This window comes from Poecilia formosa, unplaced genomic scaffold (genome assembly GCF_000485575.1).
Source record: "Poecilia formosa unplaced genomic scaffold, Poecilia_formosa-5.1.2 Scaffold566, whole genome shotgun sequence".
Taxonomy (NCBI): domain Eukaryota; kingdom Metazoa; phylum Chordata; class Actinopteri; order Cyprinodontiformes; family Poeciliidae; genus Poecilia; species Poecilia formosa.
Genome location: NW_006800505.1, coordinates 256,940 through 272,748, shown reverse-complemented (window position 1 = coordinate 272,748; position 15,809 = coordinate 256,940). Strand labels below are relative to the sequence as shown.

The 15,809-nt window shown below is 40.3% G+C and overlaps 1 protein-coding gene across 1 annotated transcript in view; it reads right to left on the bottom strand.

Annotated features, from left to right (window-relative positions):
- LOC103129678 (matrix metalloproteinase-9-like) overlaps positions 1-9,367 on the bottom strand; it is a 10,856-nt gene extending 1,489 nt beyond the window's left edge. Inside the window, exons 1-12 of the mRNA XM_016665318.1 lie at positions 9,048-9,367; positions 7,279-7,517; positions 6,205-6,353; positions 5,969-6,097; positions 5,696-5,869; positions 5,416-5,589; positions 5,158-5,331; positions 4,657-4,812; positions 1,748-1,919; positions 1,530-1,669; positions 1,298-1,448; positions 1,092-1,195 (exon numbers count right to left, since the gene is read on the bottom strand). Coding sequence (XP_016520804.1) covers positions 1,092-1,195; positions 1,298-1,448; positions 1,530-1,669; positions 1,748-1,919; positions 4,657-4,812; positions 5,158-5,331; positions 5,416-5,589; positions 5,696-5,869; positions 5,969-6,097; positions 6,205-6,353; positions 7,279-7,517; positions 9,048-9,185 — 1,900 coding nt within the window. The 5' untranslated portion in view covers positions 9,186-9,367. The remainder of the gene's footprint in view (positions 1-1,091; positions 1,196-1,297; positions 1,449-1,529; positions 1,670-1,747; positions 1,920-4,656; positions 4,813-5,157; positions 5,332-5,415; positions 5,590-5,695; positions 5,870-5,968; positions 6,098-6,204; positions 6,354-7,278; positions 7,518-9,047) is intronic.
- Positions 9,368-15,809: the final 6,442 nt, after the last annotated feature.

The following is a 15,809-nucleotide window of genomic DNA, read 5'->3' as shown; positions in this document are numbered from 1 at the left end:
ACATCAAGATTACTTGCTTAATTATTTATCTTTCTGTCATTCTGAGTAGTCTGCCATTCTCCTCTAACATCACCAGTGTATATTCATATACACTCATCTGCTTCTCACTGACCATCTTCATTTTGTCTCATTTCTTTCTAAGTTTTTCTAAATAATGTCTTGCTTCATTATTTCCATGGAATGTTCTTGTTTTATGAACTCCACCAATTTCCACAACATGATGCTTCCACCACCATACTTAAAGCATTTGTAAATGATAAAGACGCTGACAAAGGAAGAATGTTCTCACAAAATTTTTATTGCATTGAAAGCTGGAATATTTGTACAAAATTATTAGTTTTATAAATAATTTTAATTAAGTAGACACAGAATGTCTTCCAGTGCAGTTTATGGCTTTGAAACCACTTTCAGAAAAACACATAAAACCACACCAAACAAATAGTCTCATGACATAAAATATTAATATTAGATGTTGTTATGAATACCAAAAAAATGACTTGAATATCGACAAAGATCTGAACCAGTCAGACATGAAATTTCAATCCGGAGTTTTACCCAGAAAGCATGTGTTGAATTTACTTGTATGGGTCTCAAATTATAGGCCACTATGGTCATCAGTTCACAGCATGTTAGACTGAATGCAAACAATGGTTACTTGCCTTCTGGGCCTTTGACTTGCATTCAGTCCAATGCTGAATGAGTAATAGTCAGCCAAATTCAATAGAAGTCAGTCGTTCACATTGCATAAAGCACATACATCATACAAAAGACATGATGAACAAACACTGCATCACATTCTTTCAGACACCTGCACAAAGAAACATTTGGTTGCTCCAGCCTCACTGCCCATCTGTGCATTTATCTCAGTTGTTATTTCTTGATTATTTTGGGCATTTCAGAAGGTCATACTTCACATTGCCGGTGTGGTCCACCTGCCTGCCAGAATTCAGGCGCCAGTAGAAAAGATCTCTGCAGAAATAAATGTTGCCTGAAAGAGAAACGTTGATGTTACAACGACCACAATGTATGCCATGTTTTGTTGACGTTTGTGCATTTGTGTTCCAGAGCTTAGTTGTAGAAGGCATGTTTACCTTTGTGCTGAAACACATCATGAGCATCATTAGGGACACCTCCAAAGCTGGCCTCGGTATATTTGGGGTATCCTTTGTCAATCATTTGGGTCTTGAGATTAAACCTGTAGGGATCAGAGATAGATTGAGATCTACTGTATGTCCTTTAACAATATGCAATAATTTACAGATGTTTTGTCTTAAAAACGAGGGCAATTTCTACTCACCTCCAAAAGTTTTCTCCACTGAAGAGAAACACTTTGCTCTTCCCTCTATACAGCGCTCCCTCCACCTTCTGTACACTTGGGGGCAAACCAAGCTTCTCAATACTGTGGGGACCTAGCACACTGCTTCCTGTGTACACCCAGAACCTGTTTCCTAATGTAACAATAATAATGATTAAAACTCTTTGTCTAACATTTCAGTGCTCTGATAAGCTCTTGAAAGAACACTCCTTACCTGAAAAGAAGTATATTCTTTTGGTCTGAACATCCTCAAAGGCAGAGTCAATGACAGCAGGTAGAGCTGGCCAACTCTGAGAAATGGAAAATGGTCCCGTTCGACCTACATCTGTCTTGTTTGATACCTTCCAGAATTGCCTATTAACCAGAAATGCAAGATTAGCACCTCATCAGGTTATGTTTCTAGAACATAAGTAGAACTAGCTATTTCCTTACCCATCTTTGAAGAAATGCAAATGTCTCTGAATCACAGTGATGGTGTCAAACTTGTGGATCTTGCAGGGGTCTTTGGTGGGATCTACAGTGGGTGACACTGTCACGACAGATGATCTAGTTAGATTAGGTTTTTTTGTGGCGTTGAGAGTAGGACTAAGGCCTGTTTTATTTCCTGCAAAATATGGGAATGTTCTTTAAGGCAAAGTTTTCATGTGTTTGACGAGATTCATCGTGAAAGAGTACTGAGTGGTCCGCTCACCGTAGAGGTACTGAATGCCATTAATGTCGTCCTGATCCAGGGATAAATCCTCCACATAGCTGTGCAAGGGGTACATGAGAGCTTCTCTAATGTTGGAGTGATCCAAACCCAGGGAGTGTCCGAACTCGTGGGCAGCCACCAGGAACAGGCTATAACCTGGAAGATAGCCGGTTAGAAATTTCATAAATCTCATAAAATGATAAACGCAGAACAAATTCTTGCATTCATGTTGCTCACCCAGGTCAGGACATAAACCCGATTTCTTGTCTCTATCATAGTTGTCAGTGGTGGCACACCACAATTTGAAGTCTGTCCTCCCGTCAGTCGTACATTGGTTGTATGCCAGGCTCTGAAATACAAAAGGAAAGTGGCAGGGATCTCCATCTGAGCTTGTCACAATTACGGTAGTGTCTGGACAAAAAGAGACAAAATAACTGTGGTTAAACAAAGGAACAAGCCACTGTGGCAGGACTTTCACACCTTGTGTTTTCTGTTACCCACCATTGTTGGGACAGAAGCCAAATTTCTGGTCTCTATCATAGCTGTCAGTGGTGGCACACCACAATTTGCCGTCTGTCCTTCCCTCACTAGTACATGAGTGGTATTCCTTGCCATGGAACACAAAAGGAAAGTGGCAGGCATCTCCTTCCGAGTTTCCTCCAATTACAGCAGTGTCTGGACAAACAGACAAAATAACTGTGGTTAAACAAAGCAACAAGCCACTGTGGCAGGACTTTCACGCCTTGTTTCCTGTTACCCACCACGTTTGGGACAGAAGCCATATATCCCGTCTGTGTCATAGTTGCTAGTGGTGGCACACCAGCGTTTTCCGTCGATGCGACCGTCGGTGGTGCAGCTCTTATACATCCTACCCTGGAAGATGAAGGGGTAGACACAGCGGGCTCCATTCGCGTTTCCGTCAAATGTGAACAAGACTGTGAGGATTACAGTTGAAAGTGTAGTTGGATGAGTTCCAGTTTTCCTTCACAAGCTCATAAACATAATGGATAACTTCAGGCTTGTCATTTCTGTCATGCTTACGTTCAGTTGGGCAGGCGCCGTATTTCTTGTCTTTGTCGTAGTCGGCTGTGGTTGCACACCAGGGTACGCTGTTGTTTACGCCTTCCGTGATGCAGGTGGTGTATGAGTTCGCCCCGAAAGTGAAGGGGAAGTGACATATGGCACCTCCCGCATTGCCAGCGTAAGTCTTCACCACTGAGAAGACAGATTGGAGTGTGTTAAAGGAAATCAGTGCAAAGAACACCAGATGAAGGAGGAAGGTAGAAGCACGTGATTTCTGAGGTGTAGTTACCTGCTCCTTTTCCCAGAGTCCAGTATTCGTCATTGTCAAAGTGGGCGTCCCCCAGAATGCCCACACCTGGACGAAAGGCATGAGCTAGAAGGCCACGCTTACCATCAAAGGGAAATTGATCCCCGTGGTCTAAAAAGAACACGAAGCAGCTCATCAATGTTTGATTTTTAGGATTCAGCTTCTTAATTTGTTAGAGTGCAAATGTTTGACTTAGAAATGTAAAAAAGAGCACATACCACCTGTTCCAAAGGAGATCATGATGTCTGCATCGCCTTGAAGAAGGCGGGTAAACGTCAGAGGAGTGACATCACTCCACACCCTTAAGGCTCTTGCAAAGGCATCATCAATCAGTTTGCTGTCCATATCGGGAGAATAGTTCAGGATCCTGAAGACACAGTGAACTCAAAATGACTATCTGATCCAGTCTGATGGAAACTTCTCAACACTTTTAGTCCAGGTTGGTACCAAAACGCTGTTCGTCAATGTCCTCGGATGTCCAGTGAAGGGATCCAGGTCACGGCACCAAATTGTCGTGAAAAAAATTATTACCTAACACTGTTCAGGTGAAATCACTCAATCAGGTTTTTTCATATATTGTGCACAATACAGAGAGTTTGTGGGACAATCCATAATGAAGCAGTTCTGGATGGAAAGTTCTGCCAGGAAGAGTCAACACATGAGTTTTATATCAAGGATAAGGAATTCAAAACAAATGGGTGAGACAGTCTGGTTCTCATGCAGCTGTGGGAAACAACTTCCAACCTTGTACATGTAAACCATGTAACGTAGTTATTTTGGTGAGAGTTCACAAGCATTTCATATAACAGATTTTAACTTATAGTAATTTTCCACCACAAGCTACAAGAGAGAGTCTTCTGAAACTATAGTTGTGTGTGTAGCAAAACATGTCATGATATAATTTGCTTCTGATTTTAGGCTGTGAAATGGTTTTTATTAAAGATGTAACCTACCAAAGCAAAAACATTTCTGGTGAAATCGCACGAGGCACAGGGTAGTATGTCAGTTTTTATTTTTCTCTTGATTTGCATGTTTTCCAACAATTTATGTTATCATTATTTAAACTTCCCTTTGCATGCCATAGCATGAACCAATGCCATCTGAACATCTATGATTTGTTATTTTGTATAAAGTGCTTTTAACAAAACTGAAACCCTGCCTTAAAAACCAATTTATTACCAAGCAAACGTTTTTTTTATATAACTAGAACATATTTGGTAGAATAAAAAATCTCACTCTGTAATCATTAATGTAATGACGCATAGTATTTCTTCCTTCCACTCACCTGTATGTAATATCGTTATGGTCCCATTTGTNCACCGTAGAGGTACTGAATGCCATCAATGTCATCCTGATCCAGGGATAAATCCTCCACATAGCTGTGCAAGGGGAACATGAGAGCTTCTCTAATGTTGGAGTGATCCAAACCCAGGGAGTGTCCGAACTCGTGGGCAGCCACCAGGAACAGGCTATAACCTGGAAGATAGCCGGTTAGAAATTTCATAAATCTCATAAAATGATAAACGCAGAACAAATTCTTGCATTCATGTTGCTCACCCAGGTCAGGACATAAACCCGATTTCTTGTCTCTATCATAGTTGTCAGTGGTGGCACACCACAATTTGAAGTCTGTCCTCCCGTCAGTCGTACATTGGTTGTATGCCAGGCCCTGAAATACAAAAGGAAAGTGGCAGGGATCTCCATCTGAGCTTGTCACAATTACGGTAGTGTCTGGACAAAAAGAGACAAAATAACTGTGGTTAAACAAAGCAACAAGCCACTGTGGCAGGACTTTCACACCTTGTGTTTTCTGTTACCCACCATCGTTGGGACAGAAGCCAAATTTCTGGTCTCTATCATAGCTGTCAGTGGTGCCACACCACAATTTGCCGTCTGTCCTTCCCTCACTAGTACATGAGTGGTATTCCTTGCCTTGGAACACAAAAGGAAAGTGGCAGGCATCTCCCTCCGAGTTTCCTCCAATTACAGCAGTGTCTGGACAAACACAAAATAACTGTGGTTAAACAAAGCAACATGCCACTGTGGCAGGACTTTCACGCCATGTTTCTTGTTACCCACCACGTTTGGGACAGAAGCCAAATCTCTTGTCTGTGTCATAGTTGCTAGTGGTGGCACACCAGCGTTTTCCGTCAATGCGACCGTCAGTGGTGCAGCTCTTATACATCCTACCATGGAAGATGAAGGGGTAGACACAGCGGGCTCCATTCGCGTTTCCGTCAAATGTGAACAAGACTGTGAGGATTACAGTTGAAAGCGTCATTGGATGAGTTCCAGTTTTCCTTCACAAGCTCATAAACATAATTTATAACTTCAGGCTTGTCATTTTTGTCATGCTTACGTTCAGTTGGGCAGGCGCCGTATTTCTTGTCTTTGTCGTAGTCGGCTGTGGTTGCACACCAGGGTATGCTGTTGTTTACGCCTTCAGTGATGCAGGTGGTGTATGATTTCGCCCCAAAAGTGAAGGGGAAGTGACATATGGCACCTCCCGCATTGCCAGCGTAAGTCTTCACCACTGAGAAGACAGATTGGATTGTGTGTTAAAGGAAATCTGTGCAAAGAACACCAGATGAAGGAGGAAGGTAGAAGAATGTGATTTCTGAGGTGTAGTTACCGTTTCCTTTTCCCAGAGTCCAGTATTCATCATCGTCAAAGTGGGCGTCCCCCAGAATGCCCACACCTGGACGAAAGGCATGAGCTAGAAGGCCACGCTTACCATCAAAGGGAAATGCATCCCCGTGGTCTAAGAAGAACATGAAGCAGCTCATCAATGTTTGATTTTTATAATTCATTTTCTTAATTTGTTAGAGAGCAAAGGTTTGACTTAGAAATGTAAAAAAGAGCACATACCACCTGTTCCAAAGGAGATCATGATGTCTGCTTCGCCTTGAAGAAGGCGGGTAAACGTCAGAGGAGTGACATCACTCCACACCCTTAAGGCTCTTGCAAAGGCATCATCAATCAGTTTGCTGTCCATGTCGGGAGAATAGTTCAGGATCCTGAAGACACAGTGAACTCAAAATGACTATCAGACCTAGTCTGATGGAAACTTATCAACACTTTTAGTCCAGGTCGGTACCAAAATGCTGTTCGTCAATGTCCTCGGATGTCCATTCAAGGGATCCGGGTCACGGCACCAAATTGTCGTGAAAAAAATTATTACCTAACACTGTTCAGGTGAAATCAATCAATCAGGTTTATTCATACATTGTGCACAATACAGAGAGTTTGTGGGACAATCAATAATGAAGCAGTTCTGGATGGAAAGCTCTGCCAGGAAGAGTCAACACATGAGTTTTATATCAAGGATAAGGAATTCAAAACAAATGGGTGAGACAGTCTGGTTCTCATGCAGCTGTGGGAAACAACTTTCAACCTTGTACATGTAACCCATGTAACATGTAGTTATTTTGGTGAGAGTTCACAAGCATTTCATATAACAGATTTTAACTTATAGTAATTTTCCACCACAAGCTACAAGAGAGAGTTTTCTGAAACTATAGTTGTGTGTGTAGCACAACATGTCATGATGTAATTTGCTTCTGATTTTATGCTGTGAAATGGTTTTTATTAAAGATGTAACCTACCAAGGCAAAAACATTTCTGGTCAAATCGCACGAGGCACAGGGTAGTATGTCAGTTTTTATTTTTCTTTTGATTTGCATGTTTTCAAGTATTCTAAGTTATCATTATTTAAACTTCTCTTTGCATGCCATAGCATTAACCAATGCCATCTGAACATCTATGAATTTTTTTTTTGTATGAAGTGCTTTTTTAAAAAAAAAAAAAAAAACTGAAACGCTGCCTTAAAAACCAATTTATTAACAAGCAAAAGTTTTTTTAATATAACTAGAACATATTTGGTAGAATAAAAAAAAGTAATCATTAATGTAATGACATATAGTATTTCTTCCTTCCACTCACCTGTATGTAATATCGTTATGGTCCCATTTGTGTACCCCGCCATATATGCTGTAATTGGCCACATCAGGAACACCACAGCGAGGTCGCTTCATGGCATTCAGTGTCGGCTTGTCCAGTTCTCCAGTCTCCTTCAGACCCATCTGTCTCTGCATCATCTTCAGAGCCTTTGCTATGGACACCTTGGACTTGAAGCCACTGCGCTGCTCCGTCACCATGTAACCAAACTTTTTCAGATAACTCTGTCAAACAAGACAAAACACACCAGAGCTCAGCCTAACACTCCCATTCTCAATTTGTGTTTTGTGGCATTTATAAATTGTTTTCATAAAAGACGTCTGTAGCTTTAATTTAGAGAGTAAATATTTCCATTAACATTGTGATATCAGTCTCTGTTCAGGTAATTTGTTTCCCCGAAGAACTTTAGTAAAACTCCATTCTGGGAGTCTCAGACTATGAAAAGAAGAATAAACTTTCTGCCAGTGTTGTAGCACTTGAGATCGTTCTTGGTCTCGAGACCATTTTTTGATGGTCTTGGTCTCATCTCGGACTCGACCGCATTTGGTCTTGGTCTTGTCTTGGTCTCGGGCGCTGAGGACTTGGTATTTTATTTCAAGTCGTAAAGACCGCAACTGTGAACGTACTAAACGTACAGCATACTGTCCAACTTATTTGTTAACATCTTTGTTTTCAGTGGAAAACGCACTGATTAAAATCCAAGCAATGACATGTTTCTGTTCCTCTCCCTCCACTCCCCACTCTTCACTTGCACGTGGCACTCTGAGACATGCGCAGTGGTTTCTCTGAGCAGCAGAATATGTCTGTCTAATCGTCAGTAATAGGACAGCGCTGCACAAATAATAAGAAATCCGATGGCCACAGCTAACTCAGCAGCACTTTGCTTTCTCAGACGGTGAAAGCAAAGTCTGTGAAAGCAGACTTTCACAGAGTCTGCTTTCACATACCCTCCCTAAAGCGAGGGTATGTTTTCTACGCTCCTTCACCTCACATACTTTCCTTCCTCCCCCGCCCCACACACATCGTTCTACCAGATGGCTATTTGTAATCCATAGGTGGGACCCAGAAAATGTTTGGAAACCACTGGGGGGAGGACAGGAGAAAAAGTTTGGGAACCACTGATCTACGTCATGATTCTATGTTGCTGATTAAATAAAATCATGTGGTAATGACATGCCTGAAAGATATAGCCGTGAGTTTGTGCTAAGCGTATGACGATCTGACAGCGTATGCTGACCTGACAGAACACCCGTTCTTTGTTCTTGTAATGCTCTGCGTAGACTACAGTAGTTATGATTATTTTATTTAATTATGTACATTGATATTTTTTTAATGAACAAACAAAACACAAGAACGAAAGAGCACACAGAGCATGCACATTGCTCTATGATTGTTTTCGTTCAAAGTGGCAGCTGTAATGTGTGCCATGGTGTCAGATTACCTGGCTTCATGTAGTGGGAGAGAGGGCAGAACAAAGAGTTTGTTCTGCTTTTGATGTTGGTAAAATCCATGAAGTATTTAATATCTAGGTGTTTTTATGGAAATATGGATCTTTCAGATCAATTTGAGAAGCAATTTTGATCATATTTCACATTTTATCGTGTCATGTAGCGCGGGGGGCTGGTTTTGGTCTTGTCTCGGTCTCGACATCCCTCGGTCTTGGTCTTGACTTGGTCTCAACATCCCTCAGTCTTGGTCTTGACTTGGTCTCGGGTTAGGTGGTCTTGACCACAACACTGCCATCTGCTACTCACTTGTGCCAGCTCCACATCTGCCATATTTTTGACGATGTTCCCTGGGAAGGTGACAAAGACCGACTTGACAGGACGGCTCCATCCGTTCTGCATGCCTATTCCCAAAAGTAAACACACAACTAAAGCACAGCACCTCATGACGTGCTCTGCTGCGGCACAAAATGCAACAAAAATGCAAAAACTAACTTCAAAGATAATCAAGTGTGAACCAAAGTCAAAAGAAGAAAAAAATCTCAGAATATCGGCAAAGTTTCCACTTCAGTGATGTCTTCTGTGTTTTGGAAGTTGGTCCCTGTTGCTGTCTGTCTGAACTGTGCTGCTGGTTGTTGTTGTAGATGTTGTATTTATAGAGAGTAGAGTCTTAGTCATCAAACCCTCGCTCCCGCCTACTGTAACATCAGTTCTGTGCAGAAATTTACAGGCTGGGGAAATTTACAAAACATCCACAGGTAACACTTTGACGGGGTATGAATAAGACTGACATGACACTGTCATAAACATGAATAAGTCTTTATGAATATTTATGACTGTGTCATTCGGTAAATTATGACACTTTTAATACAAAGTTGACATTATTCAAAATGTCTTTGTTATGACAACTTGACATTAACCAAGAAATTATGATCCGACATAAATTTGTTAGAAAAGTATTACCGATTAAACTTTAAAAATTAGCTTTACGTGGTGATGTTATATTGCTCTGATACTTTGTTTAGTCTTAAATTTCTTAAATTAATTCATCCTAAAATAGAGCAATACACCATCTCCACCAGTGAGAGGCAGCAGTGTACAAACAGGCGCACAGTGCCTTGGTCTTCTTGGTAAAGAAGAAATCTATTATCTTGTGGGGCCCATAGACATGAATTACTCATGTTCATGACAGGTGTTTATGACAGTATCATGTCAGTCTTATTCACACCCTGTCAAATAAAGTGTTACTCATCCACATTTATTTCATACCTACAAACTAATGAGTGGATAATAAGTTGATGTTTTTCTTTTCTTTTAAAACTTTTTCCATGTAAAGTGTGACTATTCATCTCTTGCACATCAAACATTTTTGCTTCTTTCTATAGTACTGCTAAGAAAAAGTTCCTTATTAAGATTTTGCTATAACATTTCTCTTCTTATTAAAAACAATTTGTGTGTTCAACTACGAACTTGACAGAGAAAACTAAGAGCATCACTATTGTGGGTGATTCAAGATGGATATGTAAGATGCATGGTGGTAGACAGGGCCGACCCAAAGCAATAGCAAACCAAGCAGCAGCTTACACTTTAAATAAGTTGATTCTCATGGTTGGTTACTCTGAGACAGATCTGTAAAAAAAAAGTAACCCATTTTAGTTGATTAGATGATCAAATCAACTTGCATAGATTGTTTACATAATTGTGTGTAACAAATATCTGCTTCCACATTTTTCTATAGAGTTCTGCTTCCTCTGTTTTAGAAGCTGGATTGCAAAATTAGGTCANCCATATACGTTGTAATTGGCCACATCAGGAACACCACAGCGAGGTCGCTTCATGGCCTTCAGTGTCGGCTTGTCCAGTTCTCCAGTCTCCTTCAGACCCATCTGTCTCTGCATCATCTTCAGAGACTTTGCTATTGACACCTTGGACTTGAAGCCACTGCGCTGCTCCGTCACCATGTAACCAAACTTTTTCAGATAACTCTGTCAAACAAGACAAAACACATCAGAGCTCAGCCAAACACTCCCATTCTCAATTTGTGTAATGTCACACATTTATAAATTGTTTTCATAAAAGACGTCTGTAGCTTTAATTTAGAGAGTAAATATTTCCATTAAAATTGTGATATCAGTCTCTACTCAGGTAATTTGTTTCCCCCAAACAACTTTATTAAAACTCCATTCTGGGAGTCTCAGACTATGAAAAGAAGAATAAACTCTCTGCCAGTGTTGTAGCACTTGAGATCGTTCTTGGACTCGAGACCATTTTTTGATGGTCTCGGTCTCATCTCGGACTCGACCGCATTTGGTCTCGGTCTTGTCTTGGTCTCGGGCACTGAGGACTTGGTATTTTATTTCAAGTCGTAAAGACCGCAACTGTGAACGTACTAAACGTACAGCATATTGTCCAGCTTATTTGTTAACATCCTTGTTTTCAGTGGACGCAAAACGCACCGATTAAAATCGAAGCAATGACGTGTTTCTGTTACTCTCCCTCCACTCCCCACTCTTCACTTGCACGTGGCGCTCTGAGACATGCGCAGTGGTTTCTCTGAGCAGCAGAATATGTCTGTCTAATCGTCAGTAATAGGACAGCGCTGCAATAATTATAAGAAATCCGACGGCCACAGCTAACTAAGCAGCACTTTGCTTTCACAGATGGTGGGGACAACTACATCGAGGGTATGTTTTCTACGCTCCTTCACCTCACATACTTTCCTTCCTCCCCCGTCCCACATACATCTTTCAACCAGACGGCTATTTGTAATCCATAGATGGGGCACAGAAAATGTTTGGGCGTTATCTTTTTAGGGATGGCACAAGACCATTGCAGATTTGTAGCACAGAGATGGAAGCAAAGTAGAACAAAGAGTTTGTTCTCCATTTGATGTTGGTAAAATCCATGAAGTATTTAATATCTAGGTGTTTTTATGGNGTTGTTTGCTGCTGAGCAGAATCATTTTGTGGGTAAAACAAACATTGTTACATCAATTTCTAAGTTATGTGAAACTTCTGTTAAAATTATTTGAACGCTCAGAATCATTCCAGTACCGGTACCGGTCCACATTCTCAGGGGACAAAGACTCACCTGGTATAAATAAAATTTTTAGCTATTGGAGTAACGTTTAAGAGAAATTTATTTAATCAAAGAATGTCATGAATATGTGTGTAGGGCTACATCGATTGCAATTTTCTCACTGATCACTGGTTACCGATCTTTAAAAAGCCTGACCTGCCGATTTTGATTTTAGCTGATATAATTTTTTTTGGTCTGAAATGTCGCTGAATATAGCAAGAAAGCCAGTGAGTTGCAACAGTGGGGTGAATATTGTTAACTGTAAATGTGGAGACCTGACCTGTTGGTTCGGTCTGTCAGTCAAACCTCTCACTGTAGAGCAGAAGAGGACAGAGGCTGATTTTTAAACCTTTGCTGATAAATATTAAGATTAGGGGATAAGATGGGCTTCGTAGTCATTTGGGTTTTTTGTGTGTTTATTTAGGATTCTGTGTTCTGTTGAGTCTCCTTGTTGTCCCATCTACCATTTGATCATCCCCAGTTGTCCGTTGTTTCAGGACAACTCCTGTTTCTCCTATTTTGTGTAGCACATTTCAGCAACAACGCAGTTTTACTTTGAAAACCGAAACGCTAATCAGACTACAAATAATAGTGAAACTTTCTAGAGTCTAAGTCTAAGTCATAAAAAACACCATTATCTACAATTAAGAAAACCAGTAACAAACATTACATTTTGATAGGTGCCATCATCAATACACATCAGATATGTTGGTCAGTGTTCATTTTATTTTGGCCACTGAAGAAAAATATCCTCTGATGCACGACCAAATGGTCAACAACCCATGACGCAGCATGGCTCATCGCGCTTTTACTTTGAAAACTGAACCGCAAAATGAAGCAGTCCCATGATCCAGGTAATGCGAGGCATTGTTTGTTGCCAGTCACGTGGTTCTCAACAAGATGACAAGCCTTGAAGCGGGGCTTCATCGGACACGCCCCCTTTTTATTCAGTACAAGCCTCGAATCCTGGATTCAGATAGCCCATCACTATTAAATTCATCATTTCATTCCCTAAAACCTGGGTCCGCTGAGTCTGCCTCACCACCTTCACCACATATCATGACAGAAGAACACAACCAAAAGTAACTGCGGTGAGGAACGCAAAAAAGGAAAAAGAAATATAATCATGGACCTTGCACATTGGAATGAGTTGATATCTACAATTAAGGACTACGTGGAGATTTTGGCAGAACCATACTTGGCCTTCAGACACCTTGGGGTCGCCATCAGACTCCTGTTTTTGCAGAAGGACTGGTCTGACCATCTCCTGTCCGTGGGGTTGGTGGAGCTTGTAGTGGGAAAATTTAAGGTTACTATGATTAGCTGAATCATTAAGATCCTTCTGAAGCAGGTTTTCTGAGCTTAACATGACAATGGAGTCATTGGCCTTAGCAATACAATAAAGTCATTGAATTGTTCCTTTATCTCTCCTGGCTCCTAGTGAAGAAGACACACGTGTGTGTTGTCTAGTCTGCTGTCTGTCCTGTAACCAAGTAGATTACCAAACTATGTGATCTGAATGAACCTCTACCTATAAAACTGTAAGCTGTGTTCTGCTCGGGACTCTTTCTCCTGACTGTGTTCAGTGAACGTTTGAACACTGTTGAGCCTTCGAATAAATACTGATTAAGAATATATTCTTTGTTTGGTTCTTGAAACAGTTTTGCCTCACTCCTTGTTAAAGGAAAATTTCCACAACAATTTGCAGTCACGAACAGGATCCGGCGAGGTGGAGAGGTCAAGGGCGACAAGAGATCGGATGCATTGGCCAATCTGAGGAGTTTGTCTTCAGTTGGAGGTCTCGTCCCTGCGACTGTCGACCGACCAGATCTATAAGAGCCTCAATAAATTTATTGGGTGAGGACTGTTTCAATCACGTTTCTTCCTTTTTGTTTTCTGTTTTTTTCATATCTGCTGGGACAGGCTCCGACTACTGGTGAACTAAACATAACTACCTAAGGAGTAGATAGTGAGTATTTTTAATCTTTTTCCAACTTTAATGAAAGAAAGTAACTATCTAAAAGGCAGATAGTGGGTATTTTTTTTATCTTTTTCCACCTCTAACGAAAGAAAGTAACTATCTAAAAGGAAGATAGTGGGTATTTTTAATCTTTTTCCACTTTTAACGAAAGAAANATTCACACCCCGTCAAATAAAGTGTTACTCATCCACATTTATTTCATACCTACTAACTAATGAGTGGATAATAAGTTGATGTTTTTCTTTCTTTTTAAACTTTTTCCATGTAAAGTGTGACTATTCATCTCTTGCACATCAAACATTTTTTGCTTTTTTCTATAGCGCTGCTAAGAAAAAGCTGCTTATTAAAATTTTGCTACATTTCTCTTCTTATTAAAAACAATTTGTGTGTTCAACTACGAACTTGAAGGAGAAAACTAAGAGCATCACTATTATGGGTGATGCAAGATGGATATGTAAGATGCATGGTGGTAGACAGGGCAAGGCAAAAGCAAACCAAGCAGCTGTTTAGGGCCCCCCTCAGTTGAGCTGATTTTATTTATTTATTTAGTAATAATTTCTATGTCATTATGATATCAAAGACACAAATTTCAATATGAAGTGATTTGTTTTTACAAAAAATATATATTTGATAATGTATGTAGAAAACATTATTTTATGGATAAAAAAAATAAAGAGCTCTTGGGCCCCCTGGTGGTCGCGGCAGGTACCGCACACTTCACCGGTAACATGAGCTGCTGTGCAATGAGCAGAGCGCATCCAAACATCCAAAGCTCCGGTCAGAAAAAGCAAAACGATGTCTCAAAAAAGGACTTATCCTTCATAGAGGGAAAAAACAAAAATAACAGAAAAGCCAAGATAAAGGTTTGTTTTAATGTGCCTTGGTAATGTAATGTAATGTAAAAGATTTGTAAAGCTGCTAGCCTGATGGCAGCCTGGAACGGTCCAGTTCAACAGCCAAACATTTATGCTAGGCTCTTTGTGTTTGTGTGACACTGAGTTTAAACTTTAAATGAGTTGATTCTCTCTGTATATTTCTGAGATATTTTTGGATTCAAAACACCGTGTTTGATAACGTTTGGTAACAATAATTAAAATTTCTCGATGTTTGACATTGTGTAGCAAAAGGTTTTTACGTCAGGCTACACAGCTGCTGCATCGATGAGCTGCTCTATGCTGTAGTTGAGGATATGTTGTTTGCTGCTGAGCAGAATCATTTTGTGGCGAAAACAAACATTGTTACATCAACTTCTAAGTTATGTGAAACTTCTGTTAAAATTATTTGAACGCTCAGAATCAGTCCAGTACCGGTACCAGTCCACATTCTGAGGGGAGAAAGACTCACCTGGTATAAATAAAAATTTTAGCTATTGGAGTAACGCTTAAGAGAAATTTATTTAATCAAAGAATGTCATGAATATGTGTGTAGGGCTACACCGATTGCAATTTTCTGGCCGATCCCTGGTTACTGATGTTTAAAAAGCCTGATCTGGCGATTTTGATTTTAGCTGATATAATTTTTTTTGGTCTGAAATGTCGCTGAATATAGCAAGAAAGTCAGTGAGTTGCAACAGTGGGGTGAATATTGTTAACTGTAAATGTGGAGACCTGACCTGTTGGGTCGGTCTGTCAGTCAAACCTCTCACTGTAGAGCAGAAGAGGACGGAGGATGATTTTTAAGCCTTTGCTGATAAATATTAAGATTAGGGGATAAGATGGGCTTCGTAGTCATTTGGGTTTTTTGTGTGTTTATTTAGGATTCTGTGTTCTGTTGAGTCTGCTTGTTGTCCCATCTACCATTTGATCGTCCCCAGTTGTCTGTTGTTTCTCCTGAAACAACGGACAACTCCTGTTTCTCCTATTTTGTGTAGCACATTTCAGCAACATCGCAGTTTTATTTTGAAAACCGAAACGCTAATCAGACTACAAATAATAGTGAAACTTTCTAGAGTGTAAGTCATAAAAAAACCATAATCTACAATTAAGAAAACCAGTAACAAACATTACATTTTG